Source organism: Mugil cephalus, chromosome 4 (genome assembly GCF_022458985.1).
Source record: "Mugil cephalus isolate CIBA_MC_2020 chromosome 4, CIBA_Mcephalus_1.1, whole genome shotgun sequence".
Lineage (NCBI taxonomy): Eukaryota > Metazoa > Chordata > Actinopteri > Mugiliformes > Mugilidae > Mugil > Mugil cephalus.
The window spans coordinates 1,518,014-1,538,625 of record NC_061773.1 but is presented as its reverse complement, the minus strand read 5'-3'; the positions used below and the strand labels follow the sequence as shown (position 1 = coordinate 1,538,625).

Sequence of the window (20,612 nt, the reverse complement as noted above, 5' to 3'; positions counted from 1 at the left end):
AACAGCACAAGGTCTCCCAATTCCTCAACCCATACCATCCAAAGTCCCCCATTAGCAATCCTGTTACCAGACACCACAGGACACCCTCAGAAGACCCATGTCCATTCTCTGATGAGTCACAACTGTTTTGGAGGAACAAGGGAGATCTACACAGTATTAGGAAGGAGGTTATAATGTTATACCTGATCGATGTATATCAATAATATAGTATTATAAAATACTCTGTTTATTTCAATCTTCACAAAATGTCGTTTAATCTACCCATCAGACAATGAACCTAGAAGCTTTGCCTCATACAAATCTTTGAAGTTGTTTTTACTTCTTGGTCTCTGAAGTCATAAATGTAAAACATTACAACTTTATACCAAGAAAGGAGTGCATGGCACAAATTAGATCTGAATCACCCTGTACTCTGGAACTTGGTCAGTGTGCAAGACACCATCACGTGAGACTCCAGCATACCTCTGGCCTGCTTAAACAGGCACTTTTATGGCTTTCGGCCTCTGCCTTCTCTCTTACTCACACGCACAAACACACACACACACACACACACGGTGCCTGCTCTCCTGCTTTGTTTGCTTGGGGCTTTAGAATGAGGGTTATAAGAGCAGCAGATCTAGGTCAGTGTGTTCTGCCTGCATGCATGACTGAATGTCTTTTGATGAATAGCTATGCTTAGCGTCACACTCTCATAAAACATGCTCAACACTTGAGCAGTGAAGCCCTCTCAACTGTTTATGTGCACACAGCTATTCCTGTCTGTACATTAAACTGAAGCGTAATACCTACCTACCATAGGTGCAGAGTTCGGGAGTGCATGTAAGCACCCCTCTTTCAGACTGCGACATCACCGGAGCTGTTGCTCCCCCGCTCCCCTAACCCATTCCTCGTGAATCTTTCAGCTGAGGTATTTTTAGAGATGGCCGTTATGTAAGTGGCACCTGTCATGTGATCTCCACGGGGAATGGGAGGGAGAGAAACTGGAGAGAGAGGGAAGGGGGGAAGGACACAGAAAGAGGCAGGGACGTAGGAAACATGGTGGTGGTGGGGGGGGGGTTCCCTAAGTTGCAGTACTCACCCTCTGATTTGTCATCCACTGCATTGCACTGTTTTCTGTTTCATCTTGGTTGCTCTGCCCAATTTTCCTATTTGCTTTCCCACCTTATCTGCCCTCTGAGGTTGATCTATGTCTATCTATATCTATAGTACTTACAAAAAATGTCTAGTATTGTCCAGTACTGTATTTAAAGAAAGTGCACCTCTCAAAAAGGCTAAGCTAGATGTAGCCTAGCTTTCACTGCTGATTGAAGTTATTGGCCTGAGTGACATGTTGCCACATGAAGCCCCTGAGTGGGACACTTATCCTGGATTTACCTACGGATGAAGGGGAGGATCAGGTAGGATCTCATTAAACCTTAGTGCACACACACACACACACACACACACACACACACACACACACACACACACACACACACACACACGAAAACGATGTCATCCACTTGCATTATGTGAGTGGCATCCCTTGAATTCAAAGTCTCAGCAGTGAGGAAGTTAGTGGAAAATATGATGATCCAGACAAGCATTTTTTATGTTGCAAACTGTACTGACACCTTCTCTACATTTTATATCTCATACACTACCAGTCAAACGTTTGGACACACTTTCTCAGTGAACTGAAGGAGAAGGTGGTGACTGGTAGTGTATATGATACCATATATACCTGTGTTCTTGAATCCTTTAAATTCAGTCTCAACCTGCATGTAGTTGATTTGTGTGCGTTTATGTTCTACAGGTATGCTCGATCCACATCTTTCTGCACTGCTGTGGATGGGGGTTTTGGCAACGTTGGTCATTGTTATCATCATGCCCCAACCACTGGGCATCCGTGCCCTGGTTATTGTGACAATCCTACGTCTCATCTTTTCTGTGGGCCTGGAGCCCACGCTCTTCCTTCTGGGTGCTTTCAATGTGAGTGTCAAGGGTCATATTGCTCAGATTACCAGTGGTAGTATGTAGTCACTCAGCTGGTGTTGATTGTCCAACTTTTCTGAAATGTATGTTACTATCCCAGTGCAAAGATAGGAAGTGAAACTTTGGAATATTAACCCGCAGTTATTAGCATATGACAGTTATATATTTATCAGTTCTGCTTAAAATGTTCTGGTAAAATGTGAGAAAAATTAGTTTTCATAAAAGTTTTAATTAATAATCAAAAATATTAATATCAAAACATTTTTGCACAATTGCCCTTTGCACCCAACAAAGAATTTGAACTCGTGTTTTGGGGATGCTGCGAAGGACATTTTATTAATTTTCATGCAAATCTTTTGGACCTCATGTGGATGTTTCTTAGGCCTCAGTAATATTCTGACACTGTGAGCACCTCAGTTGTTCCTGTTGTGTCAGCGTGAGCAAGAAATCTAAGAGACAACGATCTTAGAACCTGTTCGAATGAGATCAAAGATAGGGTTAGTCACCCAAGTGACTGTGAATTGTGAAGTTTTTTTGTTTTGTTTCCCAACATTTTGGTGTGTTAACACAATTTTCATTATGCTGTGCCATTTAAATGTTCACTGTCTTTCCTGCGAATGTGAAAACGTGTGTTTATGTGGTTTGTTCGTGATTTTTCCCCAGAGAAAGGCTAAAAATGGCCCACTTCTGTTTTACCACTCAAACGCGTTACTGTACTTTCACATGCTAAGAAACATCCACCGCGCCAGTTCCACTTCTCTTTTCAACTCTCACTCACTCTCATGCCCACTTGGCACGCCAGAGGTGTTGCACCCCCAGCCCTACAGTTCTCCCTGGCAGCGCCAGGCCGTACTATGTGGTGTTAAGTGCGTCACTAGAGAGAGTGACAACACCCATTCACGCCAGAGATTTTCTAGATGTCCTCTTAAATGCACACACACTCAAAATAAAAGCAACCTCTATCATCTCTGCCTTTCACTCACTCTGTTTACGCGTACACACAAAAGCATGTTATTGAGTGGAATCAGGTTAAGGCAAGATATTGGAGAACGTGTTACCATGGATGGCAGTAACCTGGATACTCTGAAATCTAGTTTACATGCAGCAGGTCAAACGTCTCCTTGACTCTGTTTTTGACCTTTTTGTATATACAGTAAAAAAAAAAAAAAAAAAGCCTCATATCCTCTGTAAAACTATCTCAACCGTATTCTAGAGTCAATTTAGTTCTTAGTCTGACTATAGATTTTCCCTATCTGGGTTAAAAGTGCACACGGCTAATGACCTCTACTATCATCCCTCTCCACTGCTAATACCCCCCGTGCAAATCCAGTGCTAGAAACTCGACTTGTATATATTACAATTTCAAAAAAAGTGTGTTAACCAGGGTTTTTTTTTTCATCCCTTTCACCATGTTTACATTGTGTGTAAACAAATTCATACTGTTTGTCCTCATTTAGTTTAGAAGCTATCCGGACCACACTGCTGTCGACAGTTTGTGTTACTGTTTCCTTCATTCAGATATTTTAAGAGAGTCTCTCTTTATCTCCCAGGTTTGTAATAAAATCATCTTCCTGATAAGTTTTGTTGGGAACCGAGGAACCTTTACACGAGGCTATAAAGCTATGGTGATGGACTTTGAGTTCCTCTACCACCTGATCTACCTCATCATCTGCTGTCTGGGGGTCTTTGGCCATGTCTTTTTCTACAGTCTGTTGGTGAGAGAAACACACACATTCTATGAATTCACCTTTTAAGTCAAGCATGCAGCCTTCTGAGAAACGAGAAAGGCAGCAGATTTTTTATGTAAGACAATGTGTATAATACGTTTTATCGTCCATTCTCATACACTCAGGACATACAGGAGAATCAAACAGCTGTTTCTCTCTCACCTTTAAACCATTGTTGTAGCCTTAGTTTTCAATTGCAGCGCATTCAAAACCGTGTCCTCTCAGATAGCCAGGAATCACCTTATTTAGAGCTGTACTGATACCGATGTTGTTGTTGAGGTGTTAAGTGTTTTCTGCAGGTCTGTCCTGTAACATGCCAGATTGAATATACTGGTATTTAGTATTCTCAGAAGCTCATATGCCGTACAAAACTGTACACTGATACTACATTTTAAATATTGACACATACTGTATTTTGCTTCATTTCATTTTGTAATGTACACTTTGTTTTGTAGCTGTTTGACCTGGTCTACAGAGAGGAAACCTTGCTGAATGTGATCAAGAGTGTGACTCGTAACGGACGCTCCATCGTGCTCACGGCCGTGCTCGCTCTCATTTTGGTCTACCTGTTCTCCATCGTTGGCTACATATTCTTCAAAGACGACTTCATCCTGGAGGTGGATCATATCCCCAACGCCACAATGAGTGAGGACTGACTGCAGTCTCTGATCAGCCATAGGCAGCACAGCTTTATGTTTAGAAAGAAACAAATGTGCTGTCCCTTTTAAATTTCTAGAAAATGGAGCCAGTTTGGCCAGTGAGTTTCTGTCGGCAGGAACGTGTCATGGAGGCGCTGAAGAGAACTGCACCACCGATGTCCCGCAGGAAGGTAACTGAACACTACGACACTGGCGCTCTTCAAACTAATTTTGGGTGCTCTTGTGTGGATTTCCTCTCCGGAATGAAACCTTTAAAAGTTCTATTAACCACAAGCTATTTTCATACAGTTGTTAAAGTTAGTTATAAGGTTCACTTGGTGGAAATTGGTGGGAGCAACACAGCCTGAGATCAAGTGCTGCCTGACCCTGGTATAGAGAATGTAAGGCTTCATAACTGGTCTGAAGTATCTTAGAAAATGTTTTTATTTAGGACCTGAATCAGCTGTATGTAGTGCCTGCACAACATGTGAAAGAACAACCATGGGATGTTTACTGCGCTCTATGGTTTTACTCTTATTCACCCTTTAATTCATGTGACCCATCACATGGCTGCCATTTGATCTGAGCCACTCTCCCATGTGACCTTGTTGACCCTCATGTGACATTGATTTGTGAATATTTCCTAGATATAAGATTCCCCACAAAAATACATTGTGTAGATTTCCCTTGTGCCTCTAAATCAGTTGTGACTCATCAGAGAATCGACATGGGCCTCTGGTGGGTGTCCTTTGATGTGTAGCAATAGAATTTTGTCAGGGTTGAGGGATGGGGCATCTGCAGGTCATCCCACAGATACTTGATCAGTTCAGGATGTTGTGAATTTGGAGACTAGGTCAACACCTTGTGCTGTCCATGGTTTTTAAGTTGTTCCTATAAAAAACCATGTGCGTCTGTCAGGCTGCATCCTGCTGGGGATGACTGCTGCCATCAAGGAGTGTCATTGCTATGGGGTGGGGGTGTCTGGTCTGGTCTAGGTGGGTGCTACATGTCTATGTAACAGAATTTCAGGTCCAAACGTTTCCCGGCAGAACACTGTATTGTTACAAGATGGTCAATGTTATTCACTTCTCCTGTCAGCAGGCATAATGTTGAGCCTAATCAGTGTACTTGTTTTGTTTATTTGTTCCAGGATTTCCCAGACATGCAGGAAACCTGTGAATAATATGTTTGTACTAAACTGGACTAGACAGATCACATATTCTAGTCTGTCTGCCAGAGTTCCTTCCTTTTAACTGTTCTGCTGTGACCTATGACCCATTCAGAAGTGTCCATCATTATCTTCTTTTTTGCTCCTCTGAATCCAGATATACAAAAACACCTTTGCTTTAACTAATAACATTCACACTGTGAACCAAAACATGTAAACACAGCTTCAACAGATACTAAGTTTTGCAACCAAATCAAGGATATATTTATGATAAATGGCTACATGGCTGAAAACCTCCCGAACACGAGTATCTAATATTTATCATCACATTACAATTAATGCATTGTTAGTATGGCATGATGATGGTACATGATGATACTATAAATGATTGAGTAGAATGTCACAGTATTGTATGCCCGGTACATTTCTTCCATAATATCTACATTCTACAACTACACCATCACAATCTTTTTCTTATGTACTAATCTGAGATTACAAATGTCTTCACAAAAATATTTTTTAATATTACTATAACGGCTCATACTTAAGTAGTGTTTGGATTGTGGCTACTTTACAGATAATTACGTGCATATATAAAATGTTTAAAGCATGTTTTGCTAAATTGACAGCGCCCTGTTAACACCTTACTCTACATTACACTACATTAAATATATTGTAGTACACACTGATCACTTTATTATCAAGACGACATTATAGTACTTCATGCTTCCTCTTGCGAAATGACTTTACTGTTAAATTAGTTGTTCCTTCTGCTTCCACAGATTTTGGGAATGACGATGACGAGGACAGCAACATGGAGCGGACGTGCGACTCTTTACTCATGTGTATCGTTACTGTGCTGAGTCACGGCTTGAGGAGTGGCGGAGGTGTGGGGGATGTTCTTCGTAAGCCTTCTAAAGAGGTACGTGCAGATTTAATTGGGCTCCGGGTTGCGTGTGTGTGTGTGTCTGTGTGTGTGGCAGACTGAGAGGCAGTGCACCCACAGCTGCAGTGCAGGTCATGTGAGCTGGCTTTGAGCCCATCGTCCGCTGAACTTGTTTTTATTACAAAAGCATGAAGGTTTCGCAATGTTTCCTTACAGCTGTGCTGCCTCCGCCTTGTGTGAGAATTAAACCTCGAAATAGATTTCTACTGAATTCAGGCTGAGCCACTAATGATGTCAAAAGAGGATGTGAATATCTGCCTCATCTATTTGCAACACAATGCAAAACGTAGGTCTAAAAGCCTTTTCCGACTTCCAAGGTAAATTACAGAAGCAAACTGTCGTGCAAACAGAAAAACCTGTTACTTTCCGGACGATCAAGTGAAAATGACAAAAGAAAAGTGTGTGAATCTGATTAATGTATCCAAGACAGAGTGCGTCATGTTGCCCGCCTTACTGCCGTCTCTGTTACTGTAGCATCTGGCAGGTTGCACCTGTGGCCTTGCGTTTCCATTAACATCCATGAGGACCAAGGATAACCTCGTTTTCAACCCATAACATCATACCCAACACCTGTTTATGCTAAGGCCTGTCTTTTGGGTCATTCAGTTTAATGGGGACAGTCTATTCCCTTCTCATTAAATATACTCACACTCTGATGTCTAAATGCAGTTAATAAGTACTGTGATATATATTTAAATATTTAAAATGACCCTGATATGTGCACTGTACAGAACAACTGTGTTTCCTGCATCTTACCCAGGAGCCACTGTTTGCAGCCAGGGTGATTTACGACCTGCTGTTCTTCTTCATGGTCATCATCATTGTCCTCAACCTGATCTTTGGTGTGATCATCGACACCTTCGCTGACCTGAGAAGTGAAAAGCAGAAGAAGGAAGAAGTCCTGAAGACAACTTGTTTCATTTGTGGTGAGATGGTCGTGCTGTTCTGTTAAGTGAATGGGTCAAGGCTCCGTAACATTTTATTTTCAGTTTTTCAAATGGTTCAACTATTAGAGACGATATTGGCTAAACAATCCATCCAGTAAATGATGAAAACCTTACATGCCACTTGAACAATATACACTGATCAGGCATAACATTATGACCACCTTCCTAATATTGTGTATGTTTCCTTTGTGCCTCCAACACAGTCGTGACTCATCAGAGAATAGACATGGGTCTTCTGGGGGTGTCCTGTGGTGTCTGGTAACAGAATGTTGTTAGTGGGGGTCTTTGGGTCTATGGGTTGATGGGAGGGGCCTCTGTGGGTCATCCCACAGATACTTGATCAGTTTACGATCTAGTGAATCTGGAGGCCAGGACATCTTGTGCTGTTCTTCATGTTTTTTGAGTTGTTCCTAAACCATATCTGTGTGTGTGTTTGTGTGTGTGTGTGTGTGTGTGTGTGTGTGTGTGTGTGTGTGTGTGTGTGTGTGTGTGTGTGTGTGTGTGTGTGTGTGTGTGTGTCAGGCTGCATCCTGGGGATGGCTGCTGTCATTAAGGAGTGTCATTGCTATGGGGTGGGGGTGTCTGGTCTGGTCTAGGTGGGTGGAACTGACGGTATCTCTAAGTTACATTCACACCAATAACTACCAGGTCCAAAAGTTTTCCAGCAGAACATTGAATTGTCACAAGATGTTATTTACTTCTCCTGTCTCCTTACAGTGGTTTTAATGTTGTTTGTGTAGGAATAGTTTCCTAAAATAGTCATGGGAAATAAAGTTCTAACTTTCCAATCACAGGATATCTTGTCTAAACATGAGGGTGCCCTGTCAGCATGGTAAGCCTGTGCTCTGCTGCAGGAAGGGCTCTTAACTTCAAACACTGCGCGCCATTATTGTTGTTTCAAACTGTATCTAATATCACTCCGTTCAATCCCAAATTCCCCTCTTTGGACATTAGATTTATGGAAGCGTTTGCAGTTTCTGTGAAGGTATAGTTTGTTGCATTTCTTCCTCCCCCCTTTTGTCTTCGCTGCCGTTCCAAAGAAGCCTGAGTCATGAGGGCTTCCTGCCACCGCTCTGCTCGCCTCCATAATTCATGTCTGTCTCACACGCACAGACATTTTCTCCCACTCACTCACTCGCACACTCAATTTCCTTACCATATGTTTTGTGCAACTTCACCGATTACCCAAATGATGTCGCTTTGTGTAGCATCATCGAATGCCCTTATATGTACATTATGCCTGTGAGTGCCTAAATAAGTACATGGTGAACTGTGTGTGTGTGCGTGTGTCTGTGCGTGTCTGTGAATGGACTGGAATGTTGTGCGAGTGTGTGCGTGCGTTCATATGTTGGGTCAGGCAGTGAGGACAAGTGGTAAACATATGGAACGAGAACACTATTATGTCACCCAGCCAGCCATCAGCTCTGACTCACTCATATTAAACAAGGCCAGGCCACAGGGGGAGCTGCTGTCTCTATGGTTTCCAAAGGGACCACGAGAGACCAGGAGATGCAGAGATTAGGAGCATGTCTCCACGAGTGATTCGATGCCCTATAACTTGGTTTCATAAGCCATTGATCAGCTGTCTTTTTTTAAGCCTTTGGGGTCTGTAGCCAGAGATTAATTTACGTCATGAACCTCACCAAGGCTGTCATTTATTTGTTTGTTTGTTTGTTCAAGCTCAAGTCTACTCTAAAATGACGTACTTGCTCTTTTATAGAAAACAGTTAAATACCAATAATTGGTGTAAACAATTAGCCGACTGTCGTGTTAATGTAGTGATGTCCAACCATTATGCACAAACAAGAGGTCGTTTATTTTCATTTGTAAGGACTCTAAACCAAAACATTTTTTTCTGTTTTCTGTGTCCTTGAATGACTTTGTCTTTATCAAGGACTGCGAGGTTTTATCTGTGGGTCTTTTCTGTTCTCCATTTCTACATCTGTTACGTTACTGTGCAGCTTCCCTTGATGATTGAACGATCAGTGTTTGAGCCCTTTCAACAATAATGCATCAAAAAAAAAACAAAAGAGACAAAGGACCTGTTGATTAAAATTTTATGGCCATTATAGCCGTTTTTGAAAGCACAAGGCTTAAAAAATTGCAATGATTATTTTCAGCGTCTCTCAAATGTTCATACGGTCATATCTGCAGTAAGGTTGCAGATTTCATGACACATTTGTTACTCATTTGTTACTCTGATTGACTCTTTTACATCCTTAGAAAATCCCTTTTCATTTTTAATTTCACTTGCTGATATTTTTAAACTGACCAAATACTGTCCAGTAGTAAATGTAACACAGTGTTTAATCTCTTTCAAAAAGCTAGAGCTTTAACCAGATTACTGCAGATGTTTTTCTTTTTTTTAGTGAATTATTAACTGTAACTTTCTTACCAAAATTCTCTTCTTGACTTGTTTTAAATTAATTTTATGTTTTAGTTCCTTTATTTCATGTAGGATATAGAACCAAACTTTTAGTCACCTTGGGATGTTTTGATGACAGACAGGAATCCTTCAACAAACAGTGTGAGCCCCCCAGAGTTCAGATCGCAACATCTTGAAGTCAGTCTGGGATTACACACAGAGAGATGAATATACTGAAACAGGCTGAATCCACAGAACAACCATAGCAAGTTCACCAGGAAGCTCAGGCAGTCTACTTTTGAGGAAGCTTGATCAAGTCCACTCATATTTAAAAAGACAAAAAAGTGGTCATAACAGTATGAATATGGATAAAACCAGGCTTTTTTGTACACTTTGTATGAACTTAATTGCATAATGGCATTATTTTTGGGAGCATTCTCACGTGAACTGGCCGATTGGAAGCTTGTCTGAACACCATAAACACAAAGTGTCGTTGTTGCCCCGTTGCAGGTTTGGAGCGCGACAAGTTTGACAACAAGACAGTGACGTTTGAGGAGCACATCAAAGAAGAGCACAACATGTGGCACTACCTGTTCTTCGTCGTGCTTGTAAAAGTTAAAGATTCCACAGAATACACCGGCCCCGAGAGCTACGTGGCGGAGATGATCAAGGTAGACGAAACACCTCTGAGCCTGCTCGTTGTAATGGGATCACAGAGCCGCTGCTGGATTGTTGGTGTCTGTGGGGAACTTGTATGTGTATGTTTTGCTGCAGGAAAAGAAAAGGTCAACCACACGACTTCCCTCGCTGCTGGATCATTTACATATCTCTCCTTCGCATGTGTTCCTTTGTCTGCTGACATACGCTCAGGCTTGAATGAAAGAGACATTTCTATTCCTGTCACGTTTTTTGGAAACTATGAACAAGCACACTCGGTCACGCTTGTAAACATGCAGTGGCTCGTCACACATGCACGCAGGCACACACCTTTCTAAATGGATCTGTTCCTCTTTTCTAATCTTAACTGACAGACGTGTCGGTCATTTAAAAACACAAACTGAATCGAGCAAACAAACAGGAAGTCAAAGGAACAAGACAGTACCTGAGGCCCTGGTCTTACACTAAAGCATCATAAAGCATCACTTCACTGGGATTTTCATTATTGCCATTACTGCCATTACTCATTAGTAGTTTGTATTATATGTATCTTTGAATATTCCACGTTAAGATGTTATATTGTTAGGTCTTTGTGTGGACAGGGAAGAAGAATTTCTGGGGTCATTGGGTTTAAGCTCCTGATATATACGGTATTTCCTCAAACGCTGTTTAATCACCTGGCTGATGTGTTCGGTCATCCGCAGGAGCACAACCTGGACTGGTTTCCTCGGATGCGCGCCATGTCGCTGGTGAGCAGTGACGCGGAGGGGGAGCAGAATGAAATCAGGAACCTGCAGGAGAAGCTGGAGTCGACCATGAGGCTGGTGGCCAACCTGTCTGGACAGCTGACTGAGCTCAAGGAGCAGGTATATCATAACGAGACAAACACATTTTAATGTAAAGTAACTTGGGAAGAGGTTTTGGGGTACTGTTTGTCTATCATTGGACGGTAATTAGGGTATTTTCAGTTTTTACAGTTCTTGAGATGGATTTCCTTCCCATTCAAACCCCTCTGAGTATTCATCACACTGTTCGCCAATGGAACAGTTCTTTTCTGACATGGCCTAAGAGCAAGATAATTAGATTAATCCCAGTCCCAAGTCTGTGTACCATAAGGACAGCCTGGCTCTAGTGCCACGCATAAAGTTCACAAATCAACATGTTATCTATTATCTGTTATCTACTGTTATGGGCTTATTCCCCCACTGTTACTTCCTGGAGGCAAACATTAGTCTGCCACAAAACGTGCAGTTTTCGCTCTTTAATTTTTGTGTTGTATATTCTGCTTTGTTTACATCCATGTTTTTCCTGCCTCTGCTGGCACATTAGCAGTAAACCAACAGAAGGAATGTATCTAAGTATCATATCCCCTGAACACTTGCGTGCATACATGTGCGTTCCATTGCAGTTGCACAGTACAAACAAAACAGGGGCCCAATAAAACTAAAATAAACTTTATTACAGAGCAGTAATAGTGGAATCCATTCTTTATTTCCATTCCATATTACAGAATTAAAGCTAACTGGAATATCTTTCTTCATGCTGTTGTGTTCTATCCTGTTTTTTGTACAGATGACAGAACAGAGGAAGCAGAAACAACGAATTGGACTCCTTGGTCACCCCCCTCACATGAACATCAATCCCCAGCAGCCTGCCTGAGGGCCCTTGGGGTCAGTCCCAGTAGTGCCTGAACACTCGTTACAGCGCATGTTAGCCAGGAGAATGTCCTTCTCTAGTACGTATTTCAGTCAATGTCTGTATTCTGTATCAGACACTCCTAGAATATGTTGCTTCAGCAGGCATGCTTCTGAGTGTCTGTGTGAAGTGAAAATGCTCTCTAGTTTGGATGCATCTGTGTGGGTGGAGCGTGCACGAAGTGCCTCAGGACCCCCAGAAGCCAGTCCTGAGTTTGAGTGACGGACACACTGACTTCCACTGTACTACCTACCCTGAATGCCTTCTGCATCGGACCACTCTGACATTGTGCCAAAATTCAGCAGAGTGTTCCCCTCATGTGGCCTTGTATTGAGGTTTTTACCCTCAGCGTTGCATCAGCAAACTCAGGTCACGTGTGGATTTTGAAGGTTTGTTTGAACCCATAACAACACATTTCATCTGACAGCAATAGGAATGATACATAATATGCAACATCTAAAACGAATTAACTATTTTTGGGGGAATTTCTTTTGTATTTGAAATGGTTTATCTTATATTTAAAATATGACCACAAACTATACCTGTAAAACAAATATGAAGGGGTCACTATACTTTTCCAAAGCCCGTAAATTATGTTATTAAACCCATACAATGTTTTTTTCTTTTTATCTTGAGTGCAAGTGTTTTTGTTTTGTTTTTTTATTCTTTACAATCTCAAATGAAGGTCCTGCATGTCCTAGGACAGTTTAGATGACAAAAGGAAAAAGGCTGTCTGTCAAGATAAATAATTCTGAACTGTTACAACCCTTTTCTAAAACTGTTCGTTGGAATAAGGAACTATGTGAAGATACCACAGAGTTGGAGCAAATCGTGTTATTGCTTCACTCTGCAGACAGATCCGTTTTTCGTTTAACAACAGGACTTAAATGGAATTCCGTAAATTTGGGAGCAGCATTATATTTGATTTCTTCTTCTTCCTTGATATGTCAGCACTGATTTATTTAACCTTTCTTTATTGCATTTAGTCCTAAGCACTGATGTTTTGTGTAGCACACAACTGATTGTTACTTTTTGTTGGTCACTTTGTAAAACATTCACAAGAGGATGACTGAGTGTTGAAGTGTATGTGAGGAAACAAACAAAAAAATCAAAAAAAAAAAAAAAAAGATTGAACAGATTTGGAGTGCTGCTTGACCAAACTTAACTTTTATACTAATTGATGGTTTGTGTCTAAATTGTGTACATTCCATTCTTGGAGTCTATTTAAATAAAAATAAAAAACATGTTTCTGAAGTAATTTCTCAGTGAAAACAGTATCTGAATCAACAGGAATCAAGAGGAAGACCAGAACAAATGTGACACGAAAGGAAATGCAGATTTGGTGTTTCCCCTAGCCGCCTTCCACGCAGTTTATTTTTGATATTTTCTAAAATGTAACCGCTTATTTAATGACGGCTCGACTGATTTCTTTCTTCTAGCTCACTGCAGCTGACTAAAGAGCCCTGCAGAGAAGTTACATTTTGGGAGTGCCAGAAGACTGAATCAGAAATCTTTTCTGTCGCCCTCAGATGAGGAAATACACATCATGTAGTCATGTTGTGTGAGGAAACGCGTTGTGTAAATGTCGGGTTGCACATTTTCTACTTTGAATTTGACCTATGGCATGTCGACACACAAGGGTTATTTGGAGTATGTATCTGCCTTTTATTTGAATGTTCCCAACACTTAGGCCTATAATAACGTACACTTTACACTTAAAGAGGATTTTCTTATGCCTGTTGCTGGAGTCTGTCCCAGCTGTCACTGGGCGAGAGACAGGTTACCAGTCTATCACAGGGCCAACACAGAGACAAACAACCCTTCACGCTCACACCTACGACCAATTTAGAATCACCAATGAACCTAACGAGCACGTCTTTGGATGGTGGGAAGATGCTGGAGTACCCAGAGAGAACCCACACAGACACAGGGAAAACATACAAACTCCACACAGAAAAGATTTTATTTGCTGAAATGTTTTTAAAGCACATTTGACAACAGTCACATACCCTGTCATTTGTCCCTTCACTTATTTATCACATAAACAAGTACAAAATGCTGAAATGAAGTTAATGCTGAAAACAAAGGGCAAAAGGGTACTTTCCCCAATAATTCACAAGAATGTTAGAAAATCTATAAGTGAGCTGATGGCTCACTTATACATCCTTATACATATATATCCTGACAATGGTGCCATTGTCAGGATTTCTAGAGATCCAAGTCCATGTTTAATTGTGTTACATGTGCCCCAACTGTCTTTAAGGGGCTTTCCACCATTGCTGTTATTTAATTATAGCTGACTCTCTGCACCTGTGTTATGCTCATTTTGTAATTACTGAGCCTGGCAGCCGATCTCAATCTTATTTTGTTCACTAGGAAACTGTAGGAATTTCTAGGAACAGGCCTTTAGTCAAGGTTGTTGCTGTAGCTTGCTTTTGCAAGGTGAAAAAAAAGCTGAAACTTAAAAGTAGCTTCGAGCGCTATATGTTTAATATGTTGTCGCCTATGCAGCTTTATGACTTTATGACTGGAGTGGGTTTCTGCCTCAAAATGATATCCTCAAATCAGTAAATTCACAGAACCTTTAGCTGCATGAGTTCATGTTATTCACTTGCTCCAGCTATTTTGCTAAATATAATTTGTGATTTTAAAAATTATATTAATAAAATAACAACAATAACAAAAAAGTAAAAAGCAAACAAAAACTGGAAGGAAAAGACAATGGTTGCAACTTTTTTCTTTTTATGCAATTTTAAATTGATAATGGGACATTATTCAGACTGTCTCTAACCAGGAGGAACAATTTGTGAAATCGAGTTTATATAAGTCCTCTTGTGACCTGACAATGAAGCCACACTTCCTATTTGCATGTGACATTTACAAAGGACTGGTGTGTCCAAGTGACTTATCCTTATTGTAATAGGTTAAGTATGGAAATGTGCAGAACATCAAGAAACAAATTGTCATTTTATAGTTAATCAGTTTTTCATGTAAAGAAAATTTGTGTTTTTCTTACTGGAGCATTGCGATCATTAGATATATGCTCTAGTATATGTTAAATATCTCTATAAAGTGTTTCAATATTCACCGTTTTATTTGCCATAAGCATGTTTGCTGTGTGCCTGGAGCCTGGAGCCTGCAGCAAACAGGTGCAGCCAGTGTGTGCTGCCTGAGCTGGATGTGCTGGATGTGCCCTGTGCGCTCAGCAGGCTCCCGGGGCCATGAGGAGATCAACGTGACAGAGGGCGCCGCCTCATGACAACAAACTCCCCCCGAGTCCTCCACGCACAGGTGCACGTGCTTCTCCCACCGTGACCGTGCCTTTCACACAGAAATCCTTGTGTTAATAATAATAGACGCTCTTCGCGTTGCGGGATATTAATTGCTCTGCGTATTGTTGGCACCTGTTTCTTAAACTTAAAAATAGAAAAAGACCTACAAGTGCTACACGCATTGCAAAGCTCACTATTTTTCTAAAACCTACATCCTACTATTTTTCTAAAAGAGCTACAGTGAGTGATTATTTTTTAGCTCGGTGACATGTCGTTGGCTTTGTCTTCTGGATGATAATCATATTGTTTGTTGTGGTCTTTGCTATCTTTTGTGTTTATTGCACATCTTTGCTGGCACTCGGTGCCATACCCGCTCGCCTCTGTTGCCCCGGGCCTGTTGAACTCCTGCACTGGTTCGGTGCCAGCACGTTCACTGCGCGCAGCCTTGTTTCCATACACTTCAGCATGGTGGTACACGGGATCCGACATGCGCCGCCCTCCGCCCTGACGTCCGCCGCAGTCCGCCCACCGAAGCTCCTTATCTGTAGAAAGAGGGCCGTCCTCCCGCCGAGGATACAGCGCCGTTTAACACGTGAGCCTCATGTGATAGAGGTAGGTCAGGCTGAGCGGAGAGTCAGAGGGTTTATTTAACTCGTCGCTCTGTCCTCCCCCACTTTCCCAACGCGCAACCAAGACGGCTGACTTCCTTCTGCTGCGGGACCATTGCGTGGAAATCACAGGGACTAACTTGAAACCATCACACCTAAATAATAATAATATTTTCATAAACGCGATTGCTGTTTAAACTGAGAAATTAGTAGACATTTTGAACATTTATTTTTTGAAGAAGCATCCTGGTTTAGTTCCTAAACTACCGCGCGTAAAAAAAAAAAAATTGTGTATTTATTTGCGACTGAACTGGAGAAGTACTTTGACAGCATTATTGGACTACAAGGAATGGAACGAATTCCAAGCGCGCAACCACCTCCTCTGTCCAAACACCAGGCTGATCTGTCAGACGTGCAGGGGTAAGTTACACTTGGAAAACATGATCTTCCCTAGAATGTGCAGCCTTTTCCTCAAACGCACTTGATCTATTATTTATTCAGCGTCGTGCATGTCAAACCATGATCTCATTCCTTCCTGTGCGTTTTTCTTTAGGATGGATTTCCCAATGTACGTTTATAAACCCAGGAGGGGAATGAAGAGGGGAGAAGAAAGCAAGGTGGGTTGTTTTCCTTTTGTTTTTATTTACCTCCCTTTTTAACGCCGGAGAGCTTCGAACGTGTAAACTGCGAAGGAAGCATGAGACTGCCAGTTCTTCTTTCTGTAGTGCCATAAATGGTTGACCCAGTTTCTGCTATGACATAACTCCCGGATTCTTCCCTATCTGTGTAACCGCCTCTAATCGTGATCGACTCTCGGGTCAGTCGAATTTACGCAGCATTCTCTGTTCGTCCCTGCAGGAAACCTACAAACTGCCCCACAGACTGATCGAGAAGAAGAGACGTGACCGGATAAACGAATGCATCGCACAGTTGAAGGATTTGTTGCCCGAGCACCTGAAACTCACGGTAAGTTTACGCTGTGGCTGGGAGGGATAATGTGATTGACTGTACTTTTAGTGGCATGCACCATCGAGTGGCTATTCAGTGGTATTACATCTGCGCTGATGTGCGTCAGCAGCTCAGCCTGAAGGACAGCTCACACTAAAGGGGACGAGGCTCCTCTCCTGTTTTATTGTTTTAAGTTTGGGATTTAAAAGCTCAGTTCAGTTTAATTTATGCACACAGTATGAATAATACTTGCTGCTAAACAGGGTAATGTGTGATAGCGCAGACCTTGCGTGCATGGCTTGCAAATCCTGTTTTGTACGTGTTGTATAAGAGGCGAGGATGTGCTGACTGTGTGTGTCTCCCTCAGACTCTGGGCCATCTGGAGAAGGCTGTGGTTTTAGAGCTTACGCTTAAGCATGTGAAAGCCCTCACCTCTCTTCTGGAGCAACAGCAGCAGAAGATCCTGGCCCTGCAGAGCGGCATGCAAATTGGTGAGCTGCAGATCATTTACACACGCCCACACAAATATACACATAGAACAGGATGGTTTTTGTTGGGACAGAATGCAAATTACTCAAACCGATGCATAATGGGAGAATTATGCAGAACTGCAGGCAAATAAGTAACTTCAAATATAGTTGCCGGAAATCTACAAAAAATCTGCAAAGTCACACCTAACTGGTAAAGTTGGAGGTTTTCTGACCGCGCGCTTTCTTATTGTGTTTACAGAGCATCCTCCTGTGAGCCAGGAGAAGTCAGAGGAGATGTTTCGCTCTGGCTTCCACATGTGTGCAAAGGAAGTTCTTCAGTATTTAGGCAGTCACGAGACTGATGGAGACTTCACGCCATCCCATGTTATCAACCATCTCCACAAATTATCGGCAGAGGTGCTCCAAAGCCAGAGCCGACCCCGCACCCCTCTCAGCCCTCGTCCCGAGGAAATCCCCACCTACCACCAGCACCAACCTCACAAGGAGATGCCCACCAGCCTACCACCTAAACCCAGCGAGGGCTATGGGAGGAACTGTGTGCCGGTCATCCAGCGGGTGTACGCGCCACCGAGCAGTGAGCAGAGCGGCAGTGACACAGACACAGACAGCGGCTATGGTGGCGAGCTGGAGAAAACTGAATCCAGCACGTCACAGGGACGACCAGATTATTACAGCCAGGAAAGTCAGCAGAAGCGACCGCTGGGTGACAGGCAGAGCTCAGACATCAAGCAGGAGGACGATGAGCCACGCCACAAACGGCCCCGGGCGGAGTCGTCTGAGGATGAGTTGCTCTCTGGTGGAGAATCATCAACTTCATCATCCTCCAGTGGTTATGGTAGTTACATGAGCGTATCCCCTAACCATGCACCTCCTCCTCAACACCCCCTCTGCATGCCATTCTACCTCATTCCACCCTCTGCTGCAGCTTACCTGCCAATGCTAGAGAAATGCTGGTATCCGGGGGCTGTGCCCATGCTCTACCCTGGCATGGGAGGCTCCTCACCTGCCATGACCAGTGAAAGGCCACCTCAGCTAGTGCTGTCTCCCAGGGGAGGTTCTCCAGCCCCAGCCATATCCCAGACCCCCATGGACTCCCCTGCCCTCCTTCAGGCGCTAAAGCAGGTACCGCCCCTCAACCTGGAAACCAAAGACTGAGAGAAGAAGGAAGAGGCAAGAGGCAGATTATCCTGTCCCAGTAACAAAGGCTGAAGCAGTAATGAGACAGAGAACGTGACTGAGCTGTCCCATAATCCACAATCATTCATCTCCTCTGTTCCTCAGCGAGGAGGTCAAACAGCAAAAGAGAGGACATGTAGAAATGATCAAGGAGAGAAAGACGAGAGCAGCATCCATCCACATTTGGAGGGAATGCAAAGCTCAGGTTGAATGTTCAATGCTCAGTGATATTCTTCATTATAAATGTATCATATGAACTGGACCTGCCCTACACACACACACACACACACACACACACACACACACACACACACACACACACACACACACATATACACTTGGTTGAATGTAAAGAAAGAAATGTTTTACATGCTGCTGTTAAAGTGTAAACACCGGCAACACTGACACATCTCACTTGTGGCTGTTGCGGTAAAAACACGCCATCTTGTACTCTAGAAACTGTTGCACCAAATGTTAGCGGTAATGTGTCACCCAAAGTTTGTTGCCTATATCCTTTGCTCGCCATTACGATTACTGAAAATACCCTTTTCAGCCGGTCGCTAAAATGACTTGCACCATTAGATGAAATGATCTCCAAGTGTGTACAGACAAGAGTAAGGGTACAAGGAAGCAATGGGCCCCCACACGGCCACACTGAATGAGATGTCTTGTTTTTCACCGACAGACAACTTGAGATGGATTTTCTGTAACTATTGTTAATAGACTTCTTGTACATTTCTATTTTTGATACCCGTACTTGTGCTCTGTCCACCTAAAGAGACAGGAGGGTGGGCCGAATGTGGACTATGTATGTTGTGTACTCAGAATCTATGTACATACTGTAGCACTGTGCTGGACCTGGTCTGCGTACTCAACATCTGTTTCTGCTCAAGTCAAACCCGGTGTTTGTTCTTGCTGTTGCCTTTTACTCGTGAAAAGCTGATAAATCTCAGATGTGTATTCTCTGTACTGCGTTTGAATACTGGAGACAAAGGAGTAAGGAGGGGAGAAGTGAATGTAAACGTTTTACCAGAAGACTAGTTTTCTATAGAAAGAGGTACTTGAGATTTTATATTTTGGGACCTACATGAAAGATGTTGGATGTACATATTTTGTCTATAAATGTTGATATACATTATATAAGTGTATTAATAAAGTATTTTTTTCCCGTGGAAATTGGCTTTGACTGTGTGTGTGTGTGTGTGTGTGTGTGTGTGTGTGTATGTGTGTGTGTGTGTGTGAGTGAGAGAGTGAGAGAGAGAGAATCTGCGTGAAAACAACATTCATGTCACAGGGAACACTTATGTAATGGCAGATCTGTAGCCTGATTCTCCTGCTGGTTAACCGTCTGTACCCACTAATACAAACACACCAGTAAACACAAAAGTGTAGCATGTTAAAGTTAGTCCCTCAAGACAACAGTCAGGACCCAACTGCATCTTCATGGAGACATTTATTTAATATTTCTTATTTACTGTATGAGTCAACAGTGATTGGTGTTATTCCAGATTCTTCCTAGAGGCCTCATAATATGTCATAGTAGTATAAATCACAACAAATACTACTGATCACTATTTTCATGTGTTGTGTGAATGGATTTTTCCGCTGTGTGATTGCACCTTAATCATAGAATTGTCTCAAGGTAGTTCCACACACGCCCAAGTGCAATGTGCCAGTCCTCACAATCTTTGCGACTTCATATTATTCTTGTGTCTGCTGTTCTTCCTGAGCTGTAGGACTGAGTTGGTTCATTGCACATCTGGTTTATTTGTAGAAACTGAAGCTTAAGCCCACAGTTGACAACTTAAAAGTTCTTAATATCCTTTAAAGTGGTTCCCTTGAAGTTGATTTCCATTAATTTGATTGAGGAGGAGTTGCATGTTTCACTTTTGTCATGAGATACCATCTGCAAAACAATTTTATGTAGAAGTTCACAAGATAAGATAAGACTTTATTGATACTCATGGGGCAATTGGGTTCATAACTAATATCCTTAACGG

At 42.3% G+C, this 20,612-nt stretch overlaps 2 protein-coding genes across 6 annotated transcripts in view; both read left to right on the top strand.

The window, feature by feature from the left end:
• The window catches only part of LOC125007204 (inositol 1,4,5-trisphosphate receptor type 1), a 72,520-nt gene extending 59,157 nt beyond the window's left edge, over positions 1-13,363 (top strand). For all 5 annotated transcript variants that reach the window (XM_047583863.1, XM_047583862.1, XM_047583861.1 and 2 more), the window contains 9 exons: positions 1,796-1,971; positions 3,525-3,689; positions 4,157-4,346; positions 4,438-4,530; positions 6,290-6,429; positions 7,214-7,379; positions 10,276-10,436; positions 11,127-11,288; positions 11,995-13,363. In XM_047583863.1, coding sequence (XP_047439819.1) covers positions 1,796-1,971; positions 3,525-3,689; positions 4,157-4,346; positions 4,438-4,530; positions 6,290-6,429; positions 7,214-7,379; positions 10,276-10,436; positions 11,127-11,288; positions 11,995-12,081 — 1,340 coding nt within the window. In that variant the 3' untranslated portion in view covers positions 12,082-13,363. The remainder of the gene's footprint in view (positions 1-1,795; positions 1,972-3,524; positions 3,690-4,156; positions 4,347-4,437; positions 4,531-6,289; positions 6,430-7,213; positions 7,380-10,275; positions 10,437-11,126; positions 11,289-11,994) is intronic.
• Positions 13,364-15,984: 2,621 nt separating this feature from the next.
• Positions 15,985-19,788, top strand: LOC125006733 (class E basic helix-loop-helix protein 40-like). Its single transcript, XM_047583051.1, has 5 exons — positions 15,985-16,417; positions 16,551-16,614; positions 16,856-16,963; positions 17,313-17,436; positions 17,675-19,788. The coding sequence occupies exons 1-5, from the start codon at positions 16,347-16,349 to the stop codon at positions 18,589-18,591; spliced, it is 1,284 nt and encodes a 427-aa protein (XP_047439007.1). The 5' UTR covers positions 15,985-16,346; the 3' UTR covers positions 18,592-19,788.
• Positions 19,789-20,612: the final 824 nt, after the last annotated feature.

Coding starts and splice junctions, on each gene's coding strand:
- LOC125006733 (XM_047583051.1), top strand. CDS start 16,347: ATGGAACGAATTCCAAGCGCGCAACCACCTCCTCTGTCCAAACACCAG. Junction 16,964..17,312: donor CCGAGCACCTGAAACTCACG/GTAAGTTTACGC, acceptor TGTCTCCCTCAG/ACTCTGGGCCATCTGGAGAA. Junction 17,437..17,674: donor GCAGAGCGGCATGCAAATTG/GTGAGCTGCAGA, acceptor TTGTGTTTACAG/AGCATCCTCCTGTGAGCCAG.